Source organism: Rhinopithecus roxellana, chromosome 6 (assembly GCF_007565055.1).
Source record: "Rhinopithecus roxellana isolate Shanxi Qingling chromosome 6, ASM756505v1, whole genome shotgun sequence".
Classification (NCBI taxonomy): Eukaryota; Metazoa; Chordata; class Mammalia; order Primates; family Cercopithecidae; genus Rhinopithecus; species Rhinopithecus roxellana.
The window spans coordinates 25,992,831-26,005,838 of NC_044554.1; the positions used below are offsets into that span (position 1 = coordinate 25,992,831).

General features: G+C 41.5%; 1 protein-coding gene across 1 annotated transcript in view; it reads left to right on the forward strand.

Moving 5' to 3' along the window:
• MET (MET proto-oncogene, receptor tyrosine kinase) overlaps positions 1 to 12,410 on the forward strand; it is a 117,893-nt gene extending 105,483 nt beyond the window's left edge. Inside the window, exons 20-22 of the mRNA XM_030933077.1 lie at positions 1,101 to 1,266; positions 9,662 to 9,798; positions 9,894 to 12,410. Of these exons, the coding sequence (XP_030788937.1) occupies positions 1,101 to 1,266; positions 9,662 to 9,798; positions 9,894 to 10,104 (514 nt within the window). The 3' untranslated portion in view covers positions 10,105 to 12,410. The remainder of the gene's footprint in view (positions 1 to 1,100; positions 1,267 to 9,661; positions 9,799 to 9,893) is intronic.
• Positions 12,411 to 13,008: the final 598 nt, after the last annotated feature.

Genomic DNA, 13,008 nt, shown 5'->3' on the forward strand with positions numbered 1-13,008 from the left:
CCTTTATTTCTGTTACAACTTTAAATCGATGTGTAAGCCCTGGGGATGTGGGTGGGACTTTCAGACTTTATCCAACGGAGAATTTAAAAGGATTCTCCATAGGGGGTCTTAAACAGCTGTTGTGTACTTTTGCTTTTCTCAGCCCTTCCCTCCAGTAGCTCTCAATGTTGTGGTTTCACACTGCATTAGTGTTGGGGAGGGAGAACTTGATCTTCAACATTTGACAGTGAAAAGGAGAGGGCTGGGAACACAAATACCAACATATTGCAACTTCCCAAGAGTAGATTTGAAGCCAGGCTGCAGAAGCCCTACCAAAAATGGTATTTGGGAATGAATATACAAAGAACTTTATTTGTGTCTGGCTGCCTGGCTATATAATACAACAGTCAACAGTTTGTAATTGAGTTCATGTTTTCCCTTTCATAGCACTGATTCATGACTTATGGTATGTGTGAATGAAAGAGCTGTGCTATTAATTTCCTACCTTGGTTTTGGTCAATGTAACAACATAAAAGCCAGCTTAAACAGAGGATGCATAGCTCCAGATAGCGGAAATTGATTTTTGTTGAACTTTGCTGTTTTTCTTAGATGCTTCACTGTGTATCCTGGTTCTCTATTACCTCAGTGGTGGGATATATGAGTTTTGTGTGCTAACCTAGCTCATTTAAGAATGAAAAAGTAAACTATCAGTCCCCTGTCATGCTCTCCCATAAAAATGAGTATTGCTAATAAGTTGACAAGTGAAGACTGGTGATTGCTTGGGTAGTCAATTGGCATACTCCCTTTAGCAACCAAAGTAAACCCACAGGGAAGACAGACTTAACTACTGCAGATCTACATTAAAGCAAAAAGGACTTTCTTACGCCATACAATTCATGATCTCTTTCCTCAGCCTGTTGAACTGGCAATGCCAATGTCGAGCATTTTTATTCAAGAATTCTGTTGTAATTTGGTGTCAGTCAATAGAGGCTAGATGAAGTATTTCCTTCAGAAGTTATGGATTTCAAATACTGAAGCCACTTGTTTAATCTGTAGATATTCAGCATCATTGTAAATTATTCTGTTTCAACCACGGGTAATAATTTTTGTCCTTTCTGTAGGCTGGATGAAAAATTCACAGTCAAGGTTGCTGATTTTGGTCTTGCCAGAGACATGTATGATAAAGAATACTATAGTGTGCACAACAAAACAGGTGCAAAGCTGCCAGTGAAGTGGATGGCTTTGGAAAGTCTGCAAACTCAAAAGTTTACCACCAAGTCAGATGTGGTAATGTATTGGTTGTCTCTGACTTTCTCCTCTTTTACTTTCATATCCAACATTTTTTGAAATTTTATCACTACTTAATTTAAAAAGAAATTCAACATCACCAATTCCAGTTTTCTTCATATGTAAAAATGAACTTGTCTGATATGTACACATTGTATATTTTCATAAATTCACTCATTTATTCAAAAATATTTATTGAGTGGGGCAACGTATTGGCTCATTAGGAAGCCCAGAGCTGAACCAGGCATGAACCCTGTCGGCCAAGAACTTTGGCTCTGAAGGGAAGAGATGGGATGGTCAACAATGACTGTGACACAGGTGGCCTGGAATGAGCCCTGATTCTCATAGCCCCAGGCGAGCAAGAATTCCACATCAAGAAGTCTGGAAGCTGTAACTGAGGCAGTCTAGCAGTGAGGGCATGATTCCTGGGCCTAGCTAGTAAAGTGACTTCCCTTATCTGCAAAGGCCATCCTTCTCGCACAGAACCAGCCCTCAAAAGGCATGCACCTGAGTGCTGAGGCTGGGAGAAATACTCACCTGGGCAGCCAGATTCACCACATTCCCCTTCCACCCTAAGGAGAAGTGGCATTTGAATTGGGTTAAAGGATAGCAGGTTTGGAATTGGGCAGCTGGGCAATGGAAATACCGATCCAGGTGTGGCAGAAGAGCAGGAAGGTGTAAGCACCTGTAAAGTTCTAAGAAAACAATACTTAGTTGATTATTTGGCAAGAACAGAAAACACAGAGGGAAGTTACGAGAATAAACTGAGAAAAATACACTAGGTCATAGAGTTCCTTGAAAACCGAACTAGAGAGTATGGAATTTATTCTCTGGTAATGTGGAAACAAAACTGTAATCAGACTAGACTGCAATCTTTAATCATTGTATTAGTCCATTCTCGCACTGCTATAAAGAAATACTGAGCCTGGGTAACTTATAAAAAGAGATTTAATTGGCTCACAGTTCTGCAGACTCTACAGGAAGCATGGCTGGGGAGGCCTCAGGGAGCTTTTACCCATAGCAGAAGGCAAAATAGGAGCAGGCATTTTACATGGCAGGAGCAGGACCAACAGGGCTGGGGGAGGTGCCACTCACTTTTAAACAACCAGATCTCCTGAGAACTCTATCACAAGAACAGCACCAAAGGAAGAAATCTGCCCCCATGATCCAGTCACCTCCAACCACATCCCTGCCTCAGCATCGGGGATTACAATTTAACATGAGAGTTGGGTGGGAACACAGAGTCAAACCATATCATTCCGCCCTGGTTCCTCCCAAATCTCACGTCCTTCTCACATTTCAAAACACATTCATGCCTTCCCAACAGTCCCCCAAAGTCTTAATTCATTCCAGCATCAGCTAAAAAGTCCAAGTCTAAAGTCTCATCTGAGACAAGGCAAGTCCCTTCTGCCTATGAGCCTGTAAAATCAAAAACAAGTTAGTTGCTTCCAAGATACAATGAGGGTACAGGCATTGGGTGAATGCTCCCATTCCAAATGGGAGAAATTGGCCAAAATATGCAAGTCCAAAACCCAGCAAGGCAGTTATTAAATCTTAAAGCTCCAAAATAATTTTTTTGACTCCATGTCTCATATCCAGGGCACACCGATGCAAGGGATGGACTCCCAAGGCCTTGGGCAGCTCTGCCCCTGTGGCTCTGCAGGGCTCAGCCCCATGGCTGCTTTCATCAGCTGGCATTGAGTGCCTGCAGCTTTTCCAGGCACGCGGTGCAAGTTGTCGGTGGATCTGCCATTCTGGGGAATGGAAGATGGTGGCCCTCTTCTCACAGTCCCACCCGGCAATACCCCAGCACTGAGGGGAGGTCTCAGGGAACTTTTTACCCATGGTAGAAGGCAAAGCGGGAGCAGGCATCTTACATGGCAGGAGCAGGACCAACTTGGGAGAGGGGGCATCTTATATGGCAGGAACAGGACCAAGGTGGGGACAAGCTGTTACCAAGGGGAGAGGTGCCACACACTTTTAAACAACCAGATCTCCTTAGAACTTTATCGTGAGAACAGCACCAAAGGGAGAAATCTACCTCCATGGTGCAGTTGCCTCCCACCAGGCCTCAGTTCCCACCCTGAGGATTAAAATTCAACATGAGATTTGAATGGGGACACAAATCCAAACCATACCAATCATTCTCTAAGACGACTTGAAAGGAAAAGAATGACAGCCAGCTCTCTAGTATCTCTTCTTAAAAGGGCACGAATCCCAGCATGAAGGCCCACCCTCATGACCTTATCTAAACCGAATTACCTCTAAACGACCCCATCGTTAAACATTGTCACACTGTGGCTTAGAACTTCAACATATGAATTTCCGGGGAACACAATTCAGTCCATAGCAGGGGTCAAGGCTGGGAATATGCTTTTGAGAGTCCAAAAGCAATTATTCAATAGAACCTACGTATACAAAGTGAAAGAGAAAGAGAAAAGCAGTGAGGTAAGGGACCCAGGAGCAGAGACCACCGTCAAAGTCAGAGGAAGAGAAATTTTCAAGGAGAAATTGGATGCTCAACAGAGCCAACTGCTACTCAGTACACCAGAAGGGTCTTGGAAGCTGAGTAACTTGAGTGCTTTGGCAGTCTAGAGTGTGCTGAGGAGCCCAGGTGTTGAATGGACTGGAGAGTACACTTATTCTATTCACATGTTGTAAGTTGGAGGACTGTGATGTCTGGAAGTAGAGAAACATTTGATGTTTCAGTCCTTGAGGATAACAACTCAAAAAGGAAAATGTGCAAACAAGGTAGTCAGAAAATAATGTTCATGGGGGACATGCACTTGAAGAGAAAGGGTTGGTAGCTTTTGAGAGATGATGGGATAGAGATCTGAGTGTGACACGGGAAGCAAGAAGTCATCTCATCCACCTATCTGTGAATCAGCAAGAGGGAAAGGTGTGGCCCCTACTGGCAAGAGTTTCAAAGAAATTGTGGCTTCAAGTGAAAGCTGTTTCAGGTCCTGTGAGGAGGTAGGGGAACTATTAGAGAATAAGTTGAGGTGACTGGGGGTTTGTTTTCAATAAGTAAGTAGGTCACAGGTCATGATGGAGGACCAGGGCTTCAGCATGCATGAGACTGATAAGAGAAAGTGATACTGCTTAATGCCTGGGATTTTGATCCTGAAAGATTCTGAAAGAGGTGAAAGAAGTGGATGCTAGAGAGGGAGACTGGGGACATGTTAGTGACAGTGGCAGGTAAAGGCAAAAGATAGGGAGAATTAACCCATCCTCCAAGAACATGCTGTTCATTCAGACTTGAGTGTTAGTCTGCCATTAAGAGCCCGAGCCAACTCTTACAACTCAATAAGACTGTCGGCCGGGCGCGGTGGCTCAAGCCTGTAATCCCAGCACTTTGGGAGGCCGAGACGGGCGGATCACGAGGTCAGGAGATCGAGACCATCCTGGCTAACACGGTGAAACCCTGTCTCTACTAAAAATACAAAAAACTAGCCGGGCGAGGTGGCGGGCGCCTGTAGTCCCAGCTACTCGGGAGGCTGAGGCAGGAGAATGGCGTGAACCTGGGAGGCGGAGCTTGCAGTGAGCTGAGATCTGGCCACTGCACTCCAGCCTGGGTGACAGAGCGAGACTCCGTCTCAAAAAAAAAAAAAAAAGACTGTCTTAGTCTGTTTTGTGCTGCTATAACACAACACCACAAATTGGGTGATTTATAATGAACAGAAATGTATTTGGCTCACAGTTCTGGAGGCCAGGAAGTCTAAGATCAAGGGGGCACATCTACTGAGGGTCTTCTTGCTGTGTCATAACATGGTGAAAGGCATCACACAGGTGTGAGAGAGTGCAAGAGAGAGCAAGAGGTGACCAGACTCTCTATTATAACAAACCCCCTTCCACAATAATGAAGTAACTCCCAAGATAATGACAATCCACTCATGAGAGTAGAGCCTCATGACCTAATTCCCTCTTAAAGGTCCCTCCTCTGAACACTGTTGCATTGGGAGGGGATTAAGTGTCCAACACATGAACTTTGGGGGACACATTCAAACCATAGCAAAGGCAAAATTACTCAGTATTTTTAAGTAAGCAAAAGATTTGAATAGACATTTTACCAAAGAGATGTATGAATAGCTAGCTAATGAGCACATGAAATGAAACACATGCCCACATAAAGATTTGTACATGAATGATTATAGTAGTTCTCTTCATAATAGCCAAAAATCAGAAGCAATCTTAATGTCCATCAACTGGTGAATGGATAAACAAAATGTGTTGTGTCCATACAGTGGACTAAACCATTCATCAACATAAAGGAATTACTGATGCCTACTACAGTATGATAAACCTCAGAAACACTATGTTAAGTGAAAAAAGGCAGATAAAAAAATTACATGTTGAATGGTTCCATTTATATGAAATTTCTAGAAAGAGGCAGAACTATAGAGTCAGAAAACAAATCAGTGGTTGCTTGGGGCCCAGAGAAGGAGTGAAGATAAACCACAAATGGGCATGAGGGAATTTTCTGGAATGTTGAGATGACCTAAAACTGGACTGTGATGATATGATAGCTGCACATCTATATAAATTTACTAAACATCATTTAATCACTTTAATTTACTAAACATCACCAATCACTTAAAATTGGTGAATTTTATGATCTATAAATTACACCTCAAAAAAGCTGATTTATGAAAAAGAACCTGATGAAATTTTGGATGTTTAGGGCAAGTGTTGGGATTCTAAGCTTCTTGACAGCCACATACACACAACAATACCACCACCTCCCCAACAAACACACACAGACAGCAAGAGGCCAAGGCTTCCCCCATAGCTACAGTCACTCAGATACTTGACTGGAAATTTACATAGGTTTCTGTACATAGGATGGTGCTATTTCTGTCTCGCTCTCATCAAAAGACACTATGTTGTGCTACATAAAGGCTGAAGCTGAATAATCTGTACGTAATGCTGCTTTGGGAAATAGTTACTGACTGCGTGGATAAATTTGCACAGTGTTTTACTTCCAGGACAGCACAATCTTGAATGTTGACGTGGAACATTTCCAGAAGCATGTAATGAGCTGTGTGTATGTTGAAACCTATGACCAAAAACTTGCCTGCTTGTAGATTGGGTTTTCTTTCTAGAAAATGCCAAAATGGAGTTTGGCTAAAGTCTGAATACTCTTTAAGTCCATTCAAACAAAATCGGAGTGTCACTACACTTGAAATCACTCACACCCTTCTCTGATCCCTTTTGCAATGGGTGTTGCAATTGTATTACACATTGTTTCACACTTAATACAAGTTCTTCCATTAAACTGTGTGTTGACTTCCTTGTTCTCAGTTCTTATCTGCCTCATCATTCTGAAGCATTTAACATTATCGTAATGCTCATTTTTCTTGAAATGTCCTCTTCCTTTGGTTTCTGGAACACTGAACCTTCTGGTGTTCCTCCTGCTTCTAGGTTGTTTTCTTTATCTTCAATGGCTTCTCTTCCTTCTCTCAGATGTAGCTCTCTCCCTGGATTTTTGTCATTAGGGGTCATCCTCCACCAACAATTGGAAGCATTCCCATCAATAACCACCTTTGATTCTCTCTACCTGGATGTCATCATCAATGTCACAAATTTACCACATTCAAAATCAAATTCTTTCCTGCCAAACCCTCAATTTCTCACCTCCTGGCTTCAATTAACGGCATCACCATTGTGTAATCTACCCACTCATCATTCTTTTTAGTGTTCAGTTCTTCAAGTTTTGACAAATGCATGCAGTTGTGTAACCACCACTCCAACGATCAGGACATAGAATGGTTTCATCATCCCAGAAAATTTCCTTATGCTCCTTTGTAGTCAACCTCTACCCTATCCCCAGGACCTGGAAATCAGAAAATCAGATTTATTTTCTGTCTCTAGAGTTTTACTTTTTCTAAAATGTCATATAAATGGAATCATGCAGTCAGTAGTCTTATGAGTCTGTCTCCTTTTACTTCGCATATTACATTTGAAAGCCATCCATGTTGTTGTGTCAGTAGTAGCAATGTATCAGTAATTCATCCCTTTTTTATTGTGGCAAAAAAATACATAAAATTTACCATCTGAACCATTTTTATTTTATTTTAAGTTCCAGGGTGCATGTGCAAGATGTGCAGATCTGTTACATAGGTAAATGTGTGCCATGGTGGTTTGCTGCACCTATCAACCCATCCCCTAGGTATTAAGCTCGGCATGCATTAGTGGTGGGATTACAGACGTGAGCCACCTTGTCCTGCCCTGTCTAACCCACTTTGAACATTTAAAAACCTCCACAGCACAGACCCATTTCAATCTTATGGGTCCCTAATCTCTTCCCCTACTCCAACATGTCAAGCAACGTGAACTATTATACTTATGGTTTAATAAGAACACATACGCAGCCGGGCGTGGTGGCTCATGCCTGTAATCCTAGCACTTTGGGAGGCAGAGGAGGGTGGATCACCTGAGGTCAGGAGTTCGAGACCAGCCTGGCCAATATGGCAAAACCCCTTCTCTACTAAAAATACAAAAATTAGCCGGGCATGGTGGTGGGCTCCTATAATCCTAGCTACTCAGGAGGCTGAGGCAGGAGAATCACTTGAACCCAGGAGGAAGAGGTTGCAGTGCGCCAAGATTGTGCCACTTCACTCCAGCCTGGGCAAAAGAGCAAAACTCCATCTCCAAAAAAAAAAAAAAGAAAAGAAAGAACACATGTGTACTCTTACTCCTGGCCCCACCCCTCCACCCAAAACTGTCTCTCTGCCCTCATATTACCTGCACCTATAAAACAAAGTCTCCCTGTTCCTCAAGACCCACCTTACTGTCACTCTCTTCCTGCAGCCTTTCTCAGTACCCTACTATTACCTCTTTGACTTTTGGCAACCTTTGTGCCTCTTTGATGTTACTGCTCTATATTACAGCTCTTATCTTATTGTCCTGTGTGACAGTTACCTGCACAATTCTCTTAACCTTGTTCATTCAGCCCTGGGACCTATCTAGTAACATGAACAGTACCCTACTCGTATGTGATCAAGGGTCAATTGATACTTGTTAAATTGATTTTAAATATTAGCGCATATTCTGGGACTTGAAAGTTAACACAATGATGTTGTCAGAAGTGATTGCTAAGATTTTCAGGCTTTGTAAACTTCTGTTTTGCAAAGCTGAATTAGACAGCAAAGTCCTGTAGCTCCCTTCTGGCAAGGGGTTTGAGTTTTCTGTTGAGATCAAGGCAGTCAGCAGCCTTCAAGGGTTCTTGCACTTGGGCAAAGAAGTCATTAATGGAAATTCGTATCAGCAATTACAGTATCTACCTCATTTCTTTCTTTCAGTCGCAGTGTTCAAAGGCAGGCTTTATTCTCCTTCTTGCTGGGTACTACAAGCTACACTTGCCTCTTGGTTTTATGTCTTCCTACTCCAGCTGTCTGGTGTGGATTTTCCTTCTGCTCCAAGCTTCCTTCATTTCTTCCTCCTTATGCTTCCTACTCTTAGAGTGGCCTGGAAGTGTTGCTGGGCAAGAACTGTCCCCCAGATCCTCTCCACAGGGGCAGCCTCAGGCCATGCTGACTCTCCTAGTGTCATTCTTGCGTGGGCACATGTCCGGGGGAGATAATATGTATGACCTGGTGTATCCTGAGCACAGTGTTTTAAATCAAGAAATTGCATGTTTAGTGAAGTTCGGTAGACCAAACAAGACCTAAGGGTCAGGAACTCTTAAATGTTTATCCCATTGTGGATTCAGATGTATTGGGGAATTTTAGCAAGTCATTTAACCTCTCCATGTCCCTGTGATCTTCCTATATAGTACTGATACGGCTATTTTACAAGATTTAACATTTAACATTTTCATGTGGCAGCTTTATTGAAATTAATTTTCAATAGAGAGACTTGTTGCCTTGCAGTTTTATTATTTCTGATTTTTAATATGGATTTTTACTTCTGCAGATTTAGATCTTCCCTTTTAATATTAACCTTTCAATGTGGTTACATTTCTTAAAGAGTATTTACGTTTATTTTGAAACCACACAAATTTAAATTTTGGGAGGCTTTCTTCTTCTTTTACAAGTAATGTACAATCATAGCAAAGCTATCAGAAAAGAAAAGGATAGAAACATGTTAATGCTTTGAAACTGCAGGAGAGAATTTGGAAGAGGTATTCTGCTAACTACAGATGGAATCTTCATCATCTTGTGGACTTCAGATATTCTTTTTGAAAACTTTACATTTATTTATAATCTAAACCTTACCTGTTTAAACAAGTCATGAAATGTATAGCTTAATAATTGCCTTTAAGAAAACTGTTGCCCAAAACAGAAACCATATTGAGTATGTAAAGCCAAGTTTAGTTACCAAGACCTCCTGATTTCCTTTCGTATTTCTATGGTCACATCTCTCACCTGGACTGTCCTGTTTCTTGTTTTACTAGTGGTCCTTTGGCGTACTACTCTGGGAGCTCATGACAAGAGGAGCCCCACCCTATCCTGACGTGAACACCTTTGATATAACTGTTTACTTGTTGCAAGGGAGAAGGCTCCTACAACCCGAATACTGCCCAGACCCCTTGTAAGTAGTCTTTCTGTACCTCTTACATTCTTTACTTTTACAGAAATGCCTGCCTTCAAAGGGTCTCTTACAGCATTTCTTTCTTTTTGAAACAGATATGAAGTAATGCTAAAATGCTGGCACCCTAAAGCCGAAATGCGCCCATCCTTTTCTGAACTGGTGTCCCGGATATCAGCGATCTTCTCTACTTTCATTGGGGAGCACTATGTCCATGTAAACGCTACTTATGTGAACGTAAAATGTGTCGCTCCATATCCTTCTCTGTTGTCATCAGAAGATAACGCTGATGACGAGGTGGACACATGACCAGCCTCCTTCTGGGAGACATCAGAGCGCTAGTAAAATGTCAAAGCAACAGTCCACACTTTGTCCAATGATTTTTTCACTGCCTGACCTTTAAAAAGCCGTCGATATTCTTTGCTCTTGCCAAAATTGCACTATTATAGGACTTGTATTGTTATTTAAATTACTGGATTCTAAAGAATTTCTTATCTGACAGAGTATCAGAACCAGAGGCTTGGTCCCACAGGCCACGGACCAACGGCCCGCAGCCGTGACAACACTCCTGTCATATTGGAGTCCCAAAACTTGAATTCTGGGTTGAATTCTTTAAAAATCAGGTGCCACTTGACTTCATATGGGAATCTGAAGCAGTGAATTTTGAGGGCTTCTTGATCACAGAAAACTCAGCAGAGATAGTAATATTCAGGACAGGCGTGGCAGCCCCAGAGCAGGCCACTCATTTAGAATTCTAGTGTTTCAAAAAACTTTTGTGTGTTGTATGGTCAATAACATTTTTCATTACTGATGGTGTCATTCGCCCATTAAATAAACATTCCCTTTTAAATTTTTGTTTGTTTGTTTTTTGAGACAAGGTCTCACTCTGTTGCTGGGACTGGAGTGCAGTGGCGTGATCACAGCACACTGCAACCTCCACCTCCCAGGCTCAAGCCTCCCAAATAGCTGGGACTACAGGCACACACCACCATCCCCGGCTAATATTTGTATTTTTTGTAGAGACGGGGTTTTGCCACGTTGCCAAGGCTGGTTTCAAACTCCTGGACTCAAGACATCCAATCACCTCAGCCTCCCAAAGTGCTAGGATTACAGGCATGAGCCACTGCACCCAGCCCTTTTAAATTTTTGTATAGACATTCCTTTGGTTGGAAGAATATTTACAGGCAATACAGTCAAAGTTTCAAAATAGCATCACACAAAATGTGCTTATAAATGTACAGGATGTATTGTACATAGATGACATTAAGAAGATTTGTATGAAATAATTTAGTCATCATGAAATATTTAGTTGTCATATAAAAACCCACTGTTTGAGAATGATGCTACTCTGATCTAATGAATGTGAACATGTAGATGTTTTGTGTGTATTTTTTTAAATGACGACTCAAAATAAGACAAGTAATTTGTTGATAAATATTTTTAAAGGTAAGTCAGCATGTTTGTAAAGCAGGATACATCTTATTAAAAGGTTCATTGGTTCCAATCACAGCTCATAGGTAGAGCAAAGAAAGGGTGGATAGATTGAAAAGATTAGCCTCTGTCTCGGTGTCAGCTTCCCACCACACAAGCAATTGGAAACAAAACTTTTGGGGAGTTTTACTTTGCATTAAGGTGTGTTTTGTGTTAAGCAAAACATACCTTAGAAACAAACAATGAAAAAGGCAATTGAAAATCCCAGCTATTTCACCTGGATGGAATAGCCACCCTGAGCAGGACTTTGTGATGTTTCATTCTGTGGAATTTTGTGCTTACTACTGTATAGTGCATGTGGTGTATGTAGGTTACTCTAACTGGTTTTGTCGATGTAAACATTTAAAGTGTTATATTTTTATAAAAATGTTTATTTTTAATGACATGAGAAAAATTTTGTTAGGCCACAAAAACACTGCACTGTGAATATTTGAGAAAAGGTATGTCAGACTGGGATTAATGACAGCATGATTTTCAATGACTGTAAATTGCGATAAGGAAATGTACTGATTGCCAATACACCCCACCCTCATTACATCACCAGGACTTGAAGCCAAGGGTTAACCCAGCAAGCTACAAAGAGGGTGTGTCACACTGAAACTCAGTGGTTGAGTTTGGCTGTTGTTGCAGGAAAGTGATTATAACTAAAAGCTCTCTGATAACGCGGAGACTTACCAGAAGACACAAGGAATCGTACTCAAGAGCTATTACAATCCAAATATTGCCATTTCATAAATCTAACAAGTAATACCAATTCACAGAGTATTGTAAATGGTGGATGACAAAAGAAAATCTGCTCTGTGGAAAGAAAGAACTATCTCTACCAGGGTCAAAAGAATGAACACATCAAGAACAGAAAGAACTCGGGAAAACATCCCATCAACAGGACTACCCACTTGTATATACATTCTTGAGAACACTGCAATGTGAAAATCATGTTTGCTATTTATAAACTTGTCCTTAGATTAATGTGTCTGGACAGATTGTGAGAGTAAGTGATTCTTCTAAGAATTAGATACTTGTCACTGCCTATACCTGCAGCTGAACTGAATGGTACTTTGTATGTTAATAGTTCTTGTTCTGATAAATCATGCAATTAAAATAAAGTGATGCAACACCTTGTATACTGATAGTTGGTTATTGCCAGTCATGCTTGATTACCTACATTTGCATAATGATAGAGGAAGCCTAAGATTGATTTAACCTGGCTGCATGGAGCTCCTCCACATAGGAGAGCCTTAGTCAAGTGAATGCTGAGGAAGTAGTAAAACAACATGCATCCCCGAATCTCAGGAAGTCTCTGTCTTTCCAAGGGTTTGGTCTAAGTTGCTGATTACCTGCATTTTTCTGACGATCTTTCAACTTCTAGAGCACCTGGTTCCTGTTTTATCATGGTGCTCTTCTCCAGCAAGGTGTGTCCTTAGACTAGAAGACACAAAAATGGATCAGCAGCCCCACCGTTGGCACACAGATACCTAGGTGCGGGTTGGAGAGAGAGACCTTCTTGCCCCATCAAAACTACTCTTTATCTACACAGGTGCCCACCCTTTTACCCCCAGTTACCGGAGAAATTACCTTCAGGTTATCTCCATGTATATTCTTGTAATGGTAAGGGAATTCAAAGGTGATAACTTCAGCTATCTAAGAATTGTGTGACACTTTGGAGAAATCTAATTTTTTAAAAACCCAATTTAAAAGAATGCCTACAAAATACAGTGGAGA